Source organism: Protomyctophum parallelum (genome assembly GCF_964188405.1).
Source record: "Protomyctophum parallelum genome assembly, chromosome: 13".
Lineage (NCBI taxonomy): Eukaryota > Metazoa > Chordata > Actinopteri > Myctophiformes > Myctophidae > Protomyctophum > Protomyctophum parallelum.
Genome location: NC_139708.1, coordinates 40862104 through 40879935, shown reverse-complemented (window position 1 = coordinate 40879935; position 17832 = coordinate 40862104). Strand labels below are relative to the sequence as shown.

The 17832-nt window shown below is 44.2% G+C and overlaps 2 protein-coding genes across 2 annotated transcripts in view; both read left to right on the top strand.

Annotated features, from left to right (window-relative positions):
• LOC310868806 (cytoplasmic phosphatidylinositol transfer protein 1-like) overlaps positions 1–1209 on the top strand; it is a gene marked incomplete at its 5' end in the record, with an annotated part of 53848 nt that extends 52639 nt beyond the window's left edge. The window contains 2 exons of the mRNA XM_083779277.1: positions 34–97; positions 805–1209. Coding sequence (XP_083635403.1) covers positions 34–97; positions 805–1184 — 444 coding nt within the window. The 3' untranslated portion in view covers positions 1185–1209. The remainder of the gene's footprint in view (positions 1–33; positions 98–804) is intronic.
• A 6930-nt stretch (positions 1210–8139) lies between these two features.
• slc25a19 (solute carrier family 25 member 19) lies at positions 8140–17242 on the top strand. Its single transcript, XM_083779281.1, has 7 exons — positions 8140–8238; positions 9155–9314; positions 9933–10088; positions 11439–11609; positions 12717–12897; positions 14100–14230; positions 16619–17242. Exons 2-7 carry the CDS (start codon positions 9183–9185, stop codon positions 16796–16798), a joined length of 951 nt encoding a protein of 316 aa, XP_083635407.1. The 5' UTR covers positions 8140–8238; positions 9155–9182; the 3' UTR covers positions 16799–17242.
• The last annotated feature ends 590 nt before the right edge of the window (positions 17243–17832 follow it).

Sequence of the window (17832 nt, the reverse complement as noted above, 5' to 3'; positions counted from 1 at the left end):
TCAGTAAAAAGGTTTCCACCACTCTCTCCTCAGGTGATTCGAGATGTTCTTCTGTTAGGACACAGACAGGCCTTTGCCTGGGTGGACGAGTGGATCGGTGAGTTCAGTTTGTTTTGTTATGTCTGGGTGGACGAGTGGATCGGTGAGTTCAGTTTGTTTTGTTATGTCTGGGTGGACGAGTGGATCTGTGAGTTCACTAGTTGTTATGTCTGGGTGGACGAGTGGATCTGTGAGTTCACTAGATTTATGTTTGGGTGGACGAGTGGATCTGTGAGTTCACTAGTTGTTATGTCTGGGTGGACGAGTGGATCTGTGAGTTCACTAGATTTATGTTTGGGTGGACGAGTGGATCTGTGAGTTCACTAGTTGTTATGTCTGGGTGGACGAGTGGATCTGTGAGTTCACTAGAGTTATGTCTGGGTGGACGAGTGGATCGGTGAGTTCACTATAGTTATGTCTGGGTGGACGAGTGGATCGGTGGGTTCACATCAGGACATTGTAATGATCATTATAATAATGCATCTATCTCACAGACTCCCTCCCCAGTCACAGTTCAGTTTGAATCAATGTATCATAAGACAAATCATCTCTCTTACACTAATGGCAGTGTGCCAGTGGTCACTCTTCTCTTCTCTTCTCTTCTCTTCTCTTCTCTTCTCTTCTCTTCTCTTCTCTTCTCTTCTCTTCTCTTCTCTTCTCTTCTCTTCTCTTCTCTTCTCTTCTCTTCTCTTCTCTTCTCTTCTCTTCTCTTCTCTTCTCTTCTCTTCTCTTCTCTTCTCTTCTCTTCTCTTCTCTTCCATGCAGACATGAGCATGGAGGAGGTGAGGGAGTACGAGCGTGCCTCCCAGGAGGCCACCAACCTGCTGATCGGACCCTTCCCTCCGTCCATCTCCATCACGGAGATGCCGCTGGCGGCCATGTCGCCGCAGCGGGGGGGCGCCGGGCACCACAGCAGCGCCCCGTCCACGCCCATGGCCACCGAGGCGCCCGACGACCTCCTGGGTCTGCCCGTGGTGCAGCCCAAGGCCGCCCGGCTCCGCAAGAAGTCCGCCCCGGAGACCCTGACCCTGCCCGACCCGCAGGCCGCGGCGGGCGGCCGCAGGAACTCTTCGGCGGGGGGCTTCTTCAGCATGTTCTCCTGGACCGCCGCTAGCCCCCCGGACCCCCCGGCCCAGCCGGAATGACGAGGGACCGGTTTATATACGTAGGGGCATATGGGACGATATGGGAGCCTCACGATACGATGTCTGTGGTTTATACGTAGGGGCATATGGGAACGATGTGGGTGCCTCACGATACGATACGATGTCTGTGGCGATGTTAGGCCCTCGGTAATGATAATATCACGATATTCGAAATGTTGCGATATTGCGATATTCAATATATTGCGAGAGATTTATTTCATCAATGATATATCACGATATCTGTAACTGAAAATGAAGAAGAAGAAAAAAATGACATAAAAGGCAAAAATCTGGAATTACGTATTTATTCCAAAAGATCCTTTGTGTCACAAACTGACCAATAAGTCAAAACACTCACTGCAACTTTGCAACTTGTCCACAACTTGTCTGTCCACAACAATGGGCAGCCTATACTACTACTAGTACTAACTAATACGGTAGATATCACAATATTGGGAGGACGATACAATATATATATATATATATCGCGGGAGGAAGTATCGCGATATATCACGATATCGATATATTGACACACCCCTATTTATACGGGGGTGTCAACGTGGCCGAGTGGTGGTGTGCCAGGCGGAGCGGAGGATGCCCTCGCTTTAGCCCACAGCAGGGCTCATCAACATGTCCGTACTCCATGGGAAAGACTTGATCTTTCTACATTTTCTGTTTTATTCACCATTCTAATGTTCTTATTTTGGTCATAACACCCAATTACCTAATGGCAGTCTCAGGTTTTCTTCCGAATATGTATGGAACTTATTTACTATGACACTATGGCATATTGAGAGTCCAACTAGTATACTACAGTGGTTCTCAAATGTTTTATTGGCAAGGAGGACCCCAATCTGAGAGTGTAGACATTTCTACACTTTCTACACTCTCTGAGTTACTGACCTGTTTTTATGGTCCTACGTAGGCCAACTCATTATGGGTTTCTGGTATTATAGATATTCCTTTTGTATGTCCGTGGCAAAAAAGAAAATGGACAAAAAACCAATTCATTTTCAGTTCATGGAAACACTCTGAACTGGTTCTATAGTAGTTCAACCCCGGTGGAAAAGGGACTTAAGAAAATGACGCCCCCCCCCCCCCCCCCCCCCAACCCAAATCTCTCCCCCCAAAGCACACCCATCAGCAAGTCTGTGTCAACGGGCTGCATTTTCTGATGAATTGAATACGAAGGACACCAATGGAAACAAAGCCATAGTGCTTTCTCGGGTTTTAAATCCTCTCAGCAGATCTTGTTTTGAACTGTACTTGGCTGTGCTTTTTTCCTGCAAACTGATAATAAAGTATTCAATCAATCAATCAATCAATCAATCAATTAAACAATCAATCAAACAGCCATATCAACCGATGGGGCCGAACTGTATGCACACTTGCTGGATTAAAAGCCACTGTTTAAAAGTTAGAGCCAGCAGCACGGCAAGCTACGCTATGAATGGAAATGTTGTCTTTGTTGTGAATGAACCACATTGTAGCTGCGTGGTGTGCAGGCTCTGTATTGTGACTGTACTGTACTGTACTGTACTGTACTGTACTGTACTGTACTGTACTGTACTGTACTGTACTGTACTGTACTGTACTGTACTGTACTGTACTGTACTGTACTGTACAAGCCCTCCTCCCTGGCCTGTGTGTGTCTGACTGTGTCTGTGTGTTAGGCTGTGCAACAGTGACACTTGGTGGTGAACAAACGCTATAATTCTATTTTCGTGCTCGGACAGACCCAGGAACCCTGCAGTCTGAAGCCAGTAGGAAATCCTGACTTCCTGAAAGTTCATATAATGGCCTGTTGTGGCTGTTGTGTCATTATGAGGGGCGTGGCTACTGTTGCAGTCTATGATCGATCCAAGATTACTGACAGGCTTCATCTTACGTCCATATCAGACCCGGAGAACGCTTTGTCCATATCTTTTTTTTACAGTCTATGGGACAGACGCAGGGACACACATAGATGTCTATAGGAGTGGTTGCACCACTCAAAAATAACAACAAATACAACAGACTGCGGTTATAATATAGGCCCCCATATTTTCGTCCTACTTTAGTAGTTTAGTGATAAGGGGTTTAGCATGGATGAAAATAGCGCCCGGGTGTTTATTTTATTTTATTCTGAGCGCAGCGCATGTTTTTAAGTGTTTATAATAACGGGAGCCTTTTTTGGAAACTCCAGCAGTTTGGGCTGTGCATTTGCACTCGCGTGTGCATGTAAGGCGCTTTGCTTTGCCTGCTGAGTGCTCAAATATTCTCAACTCGGGCCTCGAAGTGGTGTTTTCAACCGAGAGAAAAACTACTTACAGCGAGCTGATTATGTCTGATCTCTACGGTAAATCTTTTGGACCTCAAGCCATACCTCATTGTTTATGTACTGTACTGTAACTCTGAGAGTGTACAAAGGGTTCACGTATAAGGGTCCATTTGGTTCCATTTGTATACACTCGCAGAGTTACTGACCTGTAAAGGGTCCATTTGGTTCCTTTTGTATACACTCGCAGAGTTACTGACCTGTAAAGGGTCCATTTGGTTCCATGTGTATACTCTCAGAGTTACTGACCTGTAAAGGGTCCATTTGGTTCCATGTGTATACTTTCAGAGTTACTGACCTGTAAAGGGTCCATTTGGTTCCATGTGTATACTTTCAGAGTTACTGACCTGTAAAGGGTCCATTTGGTTCCATGTGTATACTCTCAGAGTTACTGACCTGTAAAGGGTCCATTTGGTTCCATGTGTATACTCTCAGAGTTACAGACCTGTAAAGGGTCCATTTGGTTCCTTTTGTATACACTGGCAGAGTTACTGACCTGTAAAGGGTCCATTTGGTTCCATGTGTATACTCTCAGAGTTACAGACCTGTAAAGGGTCCATTTGGTTCCATGTGTATACTCTCAGAGTTACAGACCTGTAAAGGGTCCATTTGGTTCCATGTGTATACTCTCAGAGTTACAGACCTGTAAAGGGTCCATTTGGTTCCATTTGTATACACTCGCAGAGTTACTGACCTGTAAAGGGTCCATTTGGTTCCATGTGTATACTTTCAGAGTTACTGACCTGTAAAGGGTCCATTTGGTTCCTTTTGTATACACTCGCAGAGTTACTGACCTGTAAAGGGTCCATTTGGTTCCATGTGTACACTCGCAGAGTTACTGACCTGTAAAGGGTCCATTTGGTTCCATGTGTATACTCTCAGAGTTACAGACCTGTAAAGGGTGCGTGTGGTTCCATGTGTATACTCTCAGAGTTACTGACCTGTAAAGGGTCCATTTGGTTCCATGTGTATACTCGCAGAGTTACTGACCTGTAAAGGGTCCATTTGGTTCCATGTGTACACTCGCAGAGTTACAGACCTGTAAAGGGTGCGTGTGGTTCCATGTGTATACTCTCAGAGTTACTGACCTGTAAAGGGTCCATTTGGTTCCATGTGTACACTCGCAGAGTTACAGACCTGTAAAGGGTCCATTTGGTTCCATGTGTACACTCGCAGAGTTACAGACCTGTAAAGGGTCCATTTGGTTCCATGTGTATACTCTCAGAGTTACTGACCTGTAAAGGGTCCATTTGGTTCCATGTGTATACTTTCAGAGTTACTGACCTGTAAAGGGTCCATTTGGTTCCATGTGTATACTTTCAGAGTTACTGACCTGTAAAGGGTCCATTTGGTTCCATGTGTATACTCTCAGAGTTACTGACCTGTAAAGGGTCCATTTGGTTCCATGTGTATACTCTCAGAGTTACTGACCTGTAAAGGGTCCATTTGGTTCCATGTGTATACTCTCAGAGTTACAGACCTGTAAAGGGTCCATTTGGTTCCATGTGTATACTCTCAGAGTTACAGACCTGTAAAGGGTCCATTTGGTTCCATGTGTATACTCTCAGAGTTACTGACCTGTAAAGGGTCCATTTGGTTCCATGTGTATACTCTCAGAGTTACTGACCTGTAAAGGGTCCATTTGGTTCCTTTTGTATACACTGGCAGAGTTACAGACCTGTAAAGGGTGCGTGTGGTTCCATTTGACCCGTGGTCGTTCCCGGACCAGACATTGAGGAACACTGACTCTGACGCTATAGAAAAGTCACTGTCATCTTTTAAATAACTTCTGAAAACATATTGCTATGTCAAGTCCTGTTTCTGTGTGTGTATTATGCGTTCAAAAAAAATTGTTTTAATTGTTTAAGTAAGTTATTTTACTTTTGATTTAACTTCACTGTTTTATCTCTGCTCTCTTTTCTTTGTTTTCTCTGTGTAAAGCACTTTGCACAAGTATTATACCGTATTATATCATGCACGCATGCACACATACCCTGCCAGCTTGTGATTGGACAATGGACATGTCTGTTGGACGTCGTTTTCTTCTTCAGATCCTCATTGGTCGCTGTGTCGGCCGAGTAGGTTTTCACTCGACGGACAGCGTTTTAATTGTAAATATATGAACTTTGAACTTTGACCAGACTGCTTTGTACAAAACAGCTGTTTAGATGTATTATAATTGTGTATTTTACAAGAAGACAAGTTTGACTTATCTTGCTGTCCACAAGGCACCCCTTGTCAATGGTGATTATTGTCTGTCAGTCAGTCAGTGTCAGTTAGTTTAACTGTCTGTCTGTCTGTCTGTCTGTCTGTCTGTCTGTCTGTCTGTCTGTCTGTCTGTCTGTCTGTCTGTCTGTCTGTCTGTCTGTCTGTCTGTCTGTCTGTCTGTCTGTCTGTCTGTCTGTCTGTCTGTCTGTCCGTCAGCTCCCATAACAGTGTGTTAATTATTGTATGTTTGATCAACCAACCAGAGGAACTGTCTTTCTATACATGACTCATGTCATTTGCATGGTTTTGTTGCTTGCAGATACTGTAGCTGTGAATTAAACCCTGGTCTCTGTTGTACTCTCTCTCTCCCTCTCTCTCTCTCTCTCTCTCTCTCTCTCTCTCTCTCTCTCTCTCTCTCTCTCTCTCTCTCTCTCTCTCTCTCATTGGACTGTTATAATATAAGCACGGGTGACAATGATAATTGATTGACTGTTCTGCTGCCGTGAGTTTAATTAATTGCCTGTACAGTATACGTTCTGCTAATGATCCACTTTGTGTTAATGCCCTCTTAAAAATGGAGGCCGTTTGTACCCAATAAATCAAATGATATGACATGCTGCAGAATTGAGTTCAGATTGAGGATTGTGGCATCATTAACTCAGTGATATATTATGCTCTTATATGTTTTTAAACCTGTAGCACTTTGTGAGTGACTGTTACTTTACTCTTTGTGAAAGGTGCTCTATAAATAAAATATACTTACTTAGGCAAACTAAGTATAAGGAGAAGTTTGAAGTCTCTCTCGGATCCAAGGCAAATCACCTCAAAACCTTCGACCCCAGCTGCCCTGTCTGCCCTCTGCAAGGACTCTGTTAAGGAGTGTGATTAAATGAATGATTGTACCTATTATACTTGCACGCATGGACCTCGTACCTCCTACCTGATGGCATTAGATACTCAGGGTATAGAACATGGGAGGAGTCAGACACAATTTTCTTAACCTGTCCAATGGTGGCCTGCTCAAAGATGACCTGGGGGGTGATCGGAGGTGTGTAGACATACCCATGATCTTCCCTGCCATTTTGGCTAATCTAAGGATCTCAGATTTGTATTTTACAGTTAGGTTTCCAAACCAACTGGTGATACCATACCTTAGAATTGACTCTATACTAGCTCTATAGAAGATCAACATTATTGTTTCTATACTTAGTACTTACACCAAAAAGTCTGAGCCTTCGGAGAAAATGAAGGCGCTGGTGTACTTTGGCTGGTGTACGTTTGCACACATACTTGCTAAACTACAACATGTGTAGGCTAATAATACATCAAATACATAGTTGTACATATAGTTAAAATAGCAGATCTACAAGTATATCTGCTCAGCCATATACTCGGTTGACTCCTACTGTGTCAGTTTGCTCTCTGCTATAGTTCATTCAGTATATTAGCCTGGCTAATCAAGGTCTATTTTTACCCCGTCATTTAGACGTCTAAAAGCCGACAATTGCTCAGTGGGATACAGCAATATACAATAGCCTGCATGGCAACTAGTGATGTCCCGATTCCCGATCCGATCCCCATACCACAATTTCTGTGTCACTCAGCCGATACCGATTCCGAACACCGATAGACCTACCAGAGAATAATATTTATTTATAATAATAAAAAAAGAAAATTACTTATTTCATCTCGTGTTGTTTATAGCAGACTCCTCACTAAAATGTGCACTTTTTGGGCAACTCCAAAGCAAACTCCACATGCTCTAACATTTTATTTACCTGCCATATAGTGTCAACCCCTTACCCCTGTGTCGGATGACTCGGAACGGTGGTTAGACTGGCATATTCGCTGATACCGATATGATATGATATGATATGATATGATGACCAAAAAGGTCATCATTTAATATTTCAACATGAAATCTCCCCCCCAAAAAACTAAAAATAGATATCATGGGGAGGCCCTATCATGGGGGGCAAAGCCAGTGAAAGATTTGGGTATTATTTAAAAAGAATGTTCAAAAGCCTAGCGGTCCAGGCGCATGCCACATATAGGCTCTGGCCTGACAGCGAGTCACACGTGTTTCGAGTCCTGTTCATGACGACTTTTGTCGTACACTCTATACACTCTACAGTCTACACAGACCCCCCATTGGCATTTCTATCTCTGGGACCCCAATTTGGGTCCATTTGGTTCCATCTGTACACTCTCAGAGTTACAGATCCATAAGGGTCCATTTGGTTCCAAACTATCATTTAGCTGGGGACCCCCTGGAACTCCCTCAAGGACCCCTGGGGGTCCCCGGACCCCACTTCGGGAACCAATTGTTCTAGGGCTAATAGTTTTTCCTGCATACTAATCTCCTGTTGCTTTTGCACTTCTAGTCCACTGGGTGGCGGTAAAGCACCTCTAAACTCGCCACCATCCTCACACAGAGAGAGAACACAACAGTGTGTCTGACTGAGGATTCATTTCACCTTCATTCGTTCCTTCCTTTCTCCTCTTCATGTGGTGTTCTCACACAACAAGGTAGGCCAGTGGACTGCACGTTAATAATAACACGGGCATTCTGCCTATAGACGTTACATGTGTGCTTTTAATAATAAAGCTTCTGTTGTTGTTAGCTTTAGCTTAGCATTGCAGTCTAGTCAAGGTGCTCCTGGCTGTCATCTGTGTCCTAGAACACAGCTGGTTCCCAAACCTTTTCATGTCAAGGACCCCCGAATTAAGTACCCCGCGGACCCCCGTTTGAAGAGACATATGCCAGGGAACTGTACATTCTGACTCCCTCAAACACCCCTTCACTGTATGTTTTCTCCCCCTTCTTACCTCTATGATGATTTCCTGTTTTTGGCTATATAGAAGTGTATATCAGTACGTCTCTAAACTTAATGTTCTGATGAATTGAACATGGTGGACCCTATTGTAAACAATTAAGTGTAATGCTTCATGGTGTCGTCCACAGTTACCAGTTTTTTATTGAGTTGTGCTGTACTGTAATTCTCCAAACTGTTAAGTTAATACATACTTCAATAATCACTCTGGGATTCCTTGTGAATGAAAAGTGCAATATAAATTAAAAAATAAATCAATCAATCAATGATAATAACATCTTGTTTTGGTCTTGAATGATGCACTCATCCTACAAGTAAAATTATACATTATTTCCAAATGGAGCTGTTTATTAAAGTTGATACAGATCTCTCACATTAACTGCATTATGACCATAGATTATGACCTTGTAGTAAAACAAGTGACATTTCCTCATGAATTGAACATGGAGGACCCTGATGTAAACAAGTCTGCTTTTCATGGTTTCATCCTCGATCGCAGTTTTTGTGTATTGAATTCAATCAAATATATCAGTCAGTCAGCTAACATCATCTAAAAATACCATTTGATGAATAAAGCAGACATTTATCATGATTCTGATGATCTCTCTCAGTAGTGAGTGCTGAGGCTGTGGAGGAGGGATGGTGGGCTACGACCCAGGGGCCCAGGCTGCCTCTCCCACCCCAGAGGAGGCAGCCCTGGCTGGGTCCGCTGCTGGCATGGTCACCCGAGCCCTGGTCAGCCCCATGGATGTCCTGAAAATCAGATTCCAGGTGAGAAGATAATTAATAACGGCAGTGTATGCTATACTGCTGAGTGGCGGCAGTGGAGTGGCTCCGGGAGGTAGAGCGGCCGTTAGAGGCGGCCGGATGGGAACCGTGAGGTTCCCGGTTCGATCCTTGTGGGCTCCCCCAGGATCCGCCGGGAGAATCTAGACGCAGCTGTGCGACATGAGACTAATTAATTAGAGCGACAGAGAGAGAGAGGAGTGTGTGCGTCAATTTAACAAAGGTGCAGACAATCAGAAATCAGCAGAGAGTGATCGACGTTTGCGCTACTCTATGCCGAATTGAACTGGACTCGGCCCTTTTGTTTTTTCTCCCTGGAAATAAAAACGTCTGGGTTTCCGAGGCTAGTGTCAAAGTGTCCTTGAGCAAGACTCCGAACCGCTAATTGCTCCTGATGTGCAAGTTGGTGCCTTGCATGGTTTCCTCCGCCATCGGTGTGTGAATGTGGGTGTGAATGTGTACTACAAGATCAAATATTATCATCATGTGTTACATTATCGTGGTATCGGAATGGCATATAGACTGACAGCCTCGCCGATACCTTCCCGTCACTGGTATCGGTATCGGAAAAAACATCTTCTGTCTATACATGTTGATCCTCAGTTGCAGATCGAGAGAGTGTCGTCCCGAAGTCTGGAGGGTAAATACCGGGGTTTGTTCCAAGCGTGGCGCTGCATCCTGCGAGAAGAGGGACCGTCTGCATTCTGGAAGGGCCACGTCCCCGCGCAGCTGCTGTCTGTGTGCTTTGGAGCTGTGCAGGTACACAGTCACACACACACACACACACGCACACGCAGACACATACGCACACACACACACACACACACACACACACAGACACACGCACACACAGACACACACACACACACACACACACACACACACACACACACACACACACACACACACACACACACACACACACAAACACAAACTGAAGAGGGCCATGTCCCTGCTCAGCTGCACACACACACACACACACACAAACACAAACACACTGAAGAGGGCCACGTCCCCGCTCAACTGCTGTCTGTGTGCTTTGGAGCTGTGCAGGCACACACACACACACACACACACGCACACAAACTGCGCACACACAAACACACTGAAGAGGGCCACGTGCCCGCTCAGCTGCTGTCTGTGTGCTTTGGAGCTGTGCAGGTACACGCACGCACGCATGTACACACACACACACACGCACAGTCACACTGATTCCATTAGATTGTATTAGAATGAATCAAACGACTAGTAGGGTACGTTGTCACCATTATTACGTAATCTTCTAATCGCAATTATATTTGTTGGAATCGTCAGAATAATTTCCATGTTGAAAGAAGAAACAAAAGCAGACATGGAAGATCTACTGTACAAGCTTACAACGGGCATTGTAAGCTTGTAGATCAGCTAGTAAAAAGCAAAGGTTATAAAGCCTCAGTCTGTGATTTGTCCCACTGCATGTGGCTGTAACAGATAATACCAAAACATCATAATTCTACATAATTGTGTTCATTTGGAGGAAACAGAGCAGATTTAAGCACTCATTTGTTCCTCTGTCAATCAAAATGCTAAACCAGAGATTGCTAAATGGCAGCAACCATAACTGACTAGACGCACTTTATTGACTAGTTGCACTTTATCAAGGGAGTGTGACGCAAGCAACATCTCTGTTTTTTTATGTTGTTGATGTTGATGATCTCTTTTATTTCTGTGAATGTGTATATGTTATTTGTATGCAGCTGTGACTCTCTCTGTCTCCAAGACAAATGTCTCCTAAGGGAGACAAATAAAGACAACCTTGAACTAGGCCCAGTGAGCCATAGTCGGATATTAGACGCCAGACGTCTGTAGGCGTTGAAATGACTTTGTTTCAACGTCTAGGCTAAATCTAGCCGTTAAAAAAGAACGTAACTTTTAGACCAGTTTACCCCGGTCTTAGCCTAGCCATTTAGATGCATTTTTGATGTCTAATAGCCAGAGAAATGCTCAGTGGATGTTGTGAACTATTTCCACGCTGTTTCACAAATGAAAAAGTGAAATCACAGATCGGGACGATCTACTGTAACAAAACCTTTTAGTTGCCTTAATCTCTTGAGTCTGTTTGCCTTGCAGTTCGTCAGCTTCGAGCGCCTCACCAAGCTCGTCCACAAGGCGACGCCGTTCGACAGCCGGACTCCGGCGGCTCACTTCCTGTGCGGCGGTCTCTCCGCCTGCTCGGCCACGGTGGCCTGCCAGCCGCTGGACACGCTACGCACACGCCTCGCGGCCCAGGGAGAGCCCAAGGTACACGCAAATAACACGCTACAGCTAACACCAACACACACGCCTCGCGGCCCAGGGAGAGCCCAAGGTACACGCAAATAACACGCTACAGCTAACACCAACACATGCCTCGCTGCCTAGGGAGAACCCAACGTACACGCAAATAACACGCTACAGCTAACACCACCAACACATGCTACGCACACGCCTCGCGGCCCAGGGAGAACCCACGGTACACAGAAATAACACGCCACACCTAGCACCAACACGTAGGGCTGTCACGATCATTAGGGGCGGAAATCTCCATGTACCTGACGATTCGATTCCGATTCAGAGGGTTACGATTTGATTATAAATCGATTACCGATGCATCTCAACCTCCAATACGTTATTTAGTCACTTTTTTTTTTTAAGATATTCTTTTGCAGCTTTTTATTGGTTTTTTGAAGGGACAGACAGTAGGCTGACAGGAAACGGGAGAGAGATGGGGGAAGACATGCAGTAAAGGTCGTGTCGGGCTCGGGAGTCGAACCCGCGGCACACTGCGACTGGATTACCAGTCGGGTGCCCAGACGGTTACGCCACCGCCTGGGCTACTTTTTGACTAATAAACAAAGAGCTTTATAATGATCCATAACAAATTAATGTACTTTCATTACTTAAGCAGCTTTCTTTAAACAAGACATATGAAAAAACTAATTATAAATAGATTCATAATTGTCAATGTCCGCATCGCGATAATCCATGAATCGATTTTATTTTGCACCCCTAGTAGGAAAGGATCCCTGTATTAATCATGATGCAGACAACTCCCATCCTGCACATCACATCTTCAGTCTCCTCCCATCAGGCAGGAGATATAGAAGTATCAAGAGCTCAACATCTCGCTTCAGAGATAGCACTTACCCCGTAGCCATTAGACATCTGAACTCATAGAAATATGCATATAGCACTTTAAAAAACTGAATGTAATTTACTATGCTGCTGGTTTTTGTATTGTATTGTCCTTCTTGTTTGTGTATCTATGGTTGTCTGTATATGTTGAGTATGAACCAAGACAAATTCCTATCAACTTGTTGACATGGCAAATAAATTATTGAATCTTGAATCTTGAATGCTAATTTCCAGGTGTACAGGAACCTGAGACATGCAGTGTCCAGCATGTACCACACGGGGGGAGTGTTGGGATTCTACCGCGGTCTGGTCCCAACGCTGGTGGCGGTGTTTCCCTACGCCGGCCTCCAGTTCTTCTTCTACAACGTGTTTAAGCAGCTGTTGGCCCCGCTGATGAGCACAGGGAACTCCAAAGGTCAGCACAGTACACATATCTATCTATTGTGTCCTGCTGAGTTGGTCATTACATCGGGTACTTAGTTTAGACTAGTCATTGTTTACACATAAGGTTGGTGTGGGGTGCGTTAAGACGACCGAATTAAGGTTGGTGAGGGGTGCATTAAGGGTTGGGAGAGGGTTACGGTTAGGTTTAGGTGTGCTGCCCCGTGGGAGGTTAGGGTTAGGGTGAAGGTTTGAGATTGGTTACTCACATGACTGTAGCAAGGCCAGGTACCACACAAGCTGACTTCAGGTCATGACTGTAGCAATAATATTATCTCAAACTTATATAGCGCTTTTACCCAAAGACGCTTTACATGGGGGGGCTTTACAGAGGTAACAACAAATAAAAACAACTTTATTAGAAAAAAGGAAAAATAAACACTAAAAGCTAAAGAACATTAAAAGACAGTGAAAAGGGTTAGCTAGGGAAGGCAATTTTGAAGAGGTGGGTCTTGAGGGTGGTTTTGAAAGTTTGAAGGGTGGGGGCATCTCTGAGTGCCTTAGAGAGGGCATTCCACAGGGTTGGGGCAGCAAAGGCGAAAGCTCTGTCACCCCACGTACGGAGTTTGTCTGACCGACTTCACACCGGGCGTCGCTCCCCTTCGGTTTGACGTTCGGTCAGATGGATGTGTGAAAGCTGCTATATACGTTCTCAAATGCTATTCTAAAGGTGACCGAGGCTGACTTTGTAATTGTGTTACTGTGGCTGGTTAGCTCAACTGTCTGGGCACCTAGGCTGCCAAGCCAGCCAGACGGCGTGCCGCGGTCCTCGACTCCCGAGCCCGGCGGCCTTTGCCGCGTGTCACTCCCCGTTTCCTCTCCAATTACTGTACCCTATCAATAAAGGGGCATAAAGAGCCCCAAAACAAATCTTAAGAAAAAAATCAGGTCCAAGTCCATACATTCACCAAGTTTTGGGCTTCAAGATATATGCTAAAATAATGAAGTAAAGCAGTTCTGCTATTATTATACGTGGGCGGAGGGATTGAATCCAGTTAGCCAGATAAATGATCATGTGTTTTCTTGGTGGTCTCTCTCCCAGGTGGCCTGGGCAGTCTGTTATGTGTTAGATAAATGATCATGTGTTTTCTTGGTGGTCTCTCTCCCAGGTGGCCTGGGCAGTCTGTTATGTGTTAGATAAATGATCATGTGTTTTCTTGGTGGTCTCTCTCCCAGGTGGCCTGGGCAGTCTGTTATGTGGCAGCGGTGCTGGGGTCATCAGCAAGACGGTCACCTACCCCTTCGACCTCTTCAAGAAGAGACTGCAGGTGGGCGGCTTCGAGGAGGCCAGAGTTCACTTTGGACAGGTAGGGTGGTATGCCTCTGGTCCTTCCACTGAGCATGTTTTCACTGAGTATCATGTCAATGTATTCAGGGATTAATGCAAAAGAAAATGACAGAACTGAACAGTTGTACAGTATTTACAACCGACAACCGAGTCTGTGATTTTTGAAAGGAGACCCCACACACACACGAATTAGCACTGTGTTCCCCTCAACTAAGCTCCTCACAAAATGTTTGTAAACGTAACTGCGGTCCTTCAATAATACCAAATGGTATTTTATGTAATTTTTATCGTTGATTTGTGACATTTACAATGACTATAACTTCACTTGTTGAAGTGATGCTCCAACACTGCCCCATGGAAAGATGCCACGATGTTTGTCGTGCAAACGTTGCAATAATAAGTGGAAAGTGGTGTTCTGTTAGGTAGTGACAGCATGGTTTAGTGTCAGTGTGCTGGTACTGTGATGGTTTTTTTTCCTTCTATATGATCAGGGCTGCACATAAGCGGTGCGCCAGCGTGCATGCGTCGTCAAAATTCTAAATGCGCTGTCAATCAAGCGCCGGGAAGCGCTTCTGCGTACCAACAGCCGGGGCCGCCTAGAATCATTATTACCGGCCACCGACTTTTTACGGGTACTAAGGTTTTAGTTCCGACATAGTGGAGTGGGAAGAGTTTAAAGCATTGCGGACTGGCACTGCTGCTGCCCAACATGAACACCGTGACTCGACATACTGTCCCTTATTATCGTAAAGTCGGTTAGTGTACACTGTTTATTTTTGCACCGAGGAGCCATGTGTGTCTGACTGACTAAAAACAAAAGGGAACCCTGATGTACAGTATGCTTCGCCGTACGATGTGTCGCATGTTAAAAAAAATCTGCAAGCTCACAACGTGTTGCTAGTAGATCGGTTATTTAAATACAAAATAATAAAAAATCTAAATATTGCTTTGATGCTCATATTATCCTTAGGAAGTATTAAGTTGTTTTTATTAGAATATGCATTCCATAGGGCTGGACCACACATGGACCTAGAAATTTAGATTTTTTTTAATAATGGGATGAATCTACAACAAGAGCCATTCTAGGGCTAAATCTAGAGTTGCAATACCCTCCATTGACTCCCCACTCATCCAATAAATATTGTTTTGCTATAAGTTATTCATCCGTCTTTTATCCATCCGGTGAGACGGGTCGCCGCATTTTAGGAGCACCAAGAAACTCCTCCAGGTGCTCCTCTGAGTACTAGACCAAAGAAGTTGTGTGCAGCCCTGTATATGATATTGTATTGTATTACTCGACGACACTGAAAATGAGTTTGATTACTCAGTGTAATTTTGAGAATAAACAAAACTTGAATAAAAGTCAAAGACGGACACAGCAAGACCGGTTCCTCACCCTTGCTTCAATAAGGAACCATAGGCTTTCTTCTAGAGATTTTAAAGTTAGAGACGGCACCGGATTTCTCCTCCCATCCACTTGCATTAAGTTGCTCAAAAGCACATGAGGCGATTTCACTCCTCCTGCATCCACGAACACGCTGCCGTTGACTATCAAGTATCATTGCACACGTTCATGTGCGTTCACGTATGAAACAGCGTTCACGTGTCATCATGAACGTGTGTAATGATAGTCAACGGACCAGCGCGTTCATTGATTGATTGATTGATTGATTGAAATATTTATTAACAGTTTGCAGAATTACAGTACATTTCAAGCACAAACTCAATACAAAGACTGTTAACTGTGAGTGGACGACCCAATTAAGCATTACACTTGTTTACAGCAGGTTCCACTTTGTTCAATTCATCAAAACAATTAGAGACGTACATATAGACACTTCTATATAGTTAAAGAACAGAACAGGAATTCATCATGTGTTTGGGTCCAAACTGCAATACCAAATTCGGCCACTATGTCCATTTCGCCTCAGGGTTTCCTCCGGGTGCCGTCTCTATTCATATATACTCTACGTTTTAAAGCAGTAACACAGACGGATGTCAAGGTTGCAGGACCCACTCACAGGTGTCCGTCACGCACCTGTGAGTGACAGTGTATCGTTTCCATGTGTGTTTTTCCCCACATTCAGGTGTCTGTCACGCACCTGTGAGTGACAGTGTATCGTTTCCATGTGTGTTTTTCCCCACACTCAGGTGTCTGTCACGCACCTGTGAGTGACAGTGTATCGTTTCCATGTGTATTTTCACCCACACTCAGGTGTCTGTCACACACCTGTGAGTGACAGTGTATCGTTTCCATGTGTGTTTTTCCCCACTCACAGGTGTCTGTCACACACCTGTGAGTGACAGTGTATCGTTTCCATGTGTGTTTTCACCCACACTCAGGTGTCTGTCACACACCTGTGAGTGACAGTGTATCGTTTCCATGTGTGTTTTTCCCCACATGCAGGTGCGCAGCTACAGAAACTTTGTGGACTGCGGCCTGCAGATCGCCAGAGACGAAGGCCTGCCAGGGTTCTTCAAAGGCCTGTCGCCCAGCCTGCTGAAAGCCGCCATGTCCACCGGCCTCACCTTCTTCTGCTACGAGCTCTTCCTCAACTCCATGCAAGGCCTCAAGGGGAGCCGCTGAGCTAAACGGACTCAGGGTTTTCACGAAAAAGTAAAAAGTACATAGACATTTTTCAGAGTAAAGATTGCACAACATAACTCACAGATGTAGGGGTCCGTGTCCACAGAAAAACAGGAGCGCTTTGGATGTCATGTCCAGAGCACATAGAAATGCAATACAATTCGATTTCAATTCTAAGAGCTTTATTGGCCTGAGAAAACTTACGTTTACATTGCCAAAGCAAGTGTCAAAATATAATAACAAAATCACACCCGTGTGAAGTGAGGGGCATCTTAAGAGTAGAGAATTCTAACTCATGTTGCTATGATTAGATGATGTAATGATGATCATATAGGGCATTAAGCAACTAGTCGACTGGTTTACTAGTCGACTAGTAAATCCACTAGTCAACCTGGTTGGTACTAGTTGACTAGTTGATAAGAAAAAAGAAAGGGGGGGGGGGGGGTCCCCCGATTTTGTAGGCCTCGAGATCATTTTTGTTTTACATAATAGGTAGTTAAACAACTAGTCGACTAGTAAAAATGACTAGAAGTGAATGACTATTTAAATAGTATACTAAAATCACACCCGTGTTCACAACTTGCAGAAAGACTTTACCATAGAAATACTTGGGATAAATACTTTACCATAGAAATACATGACAGAAAGACTTTACCATAGAAATACATGACAGAAAGACTTTACCATAGAAATACATGACAGAAAGACTTTACCATAGAAATACATGGGAGAAATACTTTACCATACAAATACATGGGATAAATACTTTACCATAGAAATACATGACAGAAAGACTTTACCATAGAAATACATGGGAGAAATACTTTACCATAGAAATACATGGGAGAAATACTTTACCATAGAAATACATGGGAGAAATACTTTACCATAGAAATACATGGGAGAAATACTTTACCATACAAATACATGGGATAAATACTTTACCATAGAAATACATGACAGAAAGACTTTACCATAGAAATACATGGGAGAAATACTTTACCATAGAAATACATGGGAGAAATACTTTACCA

Bases quoted from the DNA above. Each gene is read 5' to 3' on its own strand.
- slc25a19 (XM_083779281.1), top strand. From the start codon at position 9,183: ATGGTGGGCTACGACCCAGGGGCCCAGGCTGCCTCTCCCACCCCAGAG. The intron at 10,089-11,438 runs GTACACAGTCAC...TTTGCCTTGCAG, and splicing joins TGTGCTTTGGAGCTGTGCAG to TTCGTCAGCTTCGAGCGCCT. The intron at 12,898-14,099 runs GTCAGCACAGTA...TCTCTCTCCCAG, and splicing joins GAGCACAGGGAACTCCAAAG to GTGGCCTGGGCAGTCTGTTA.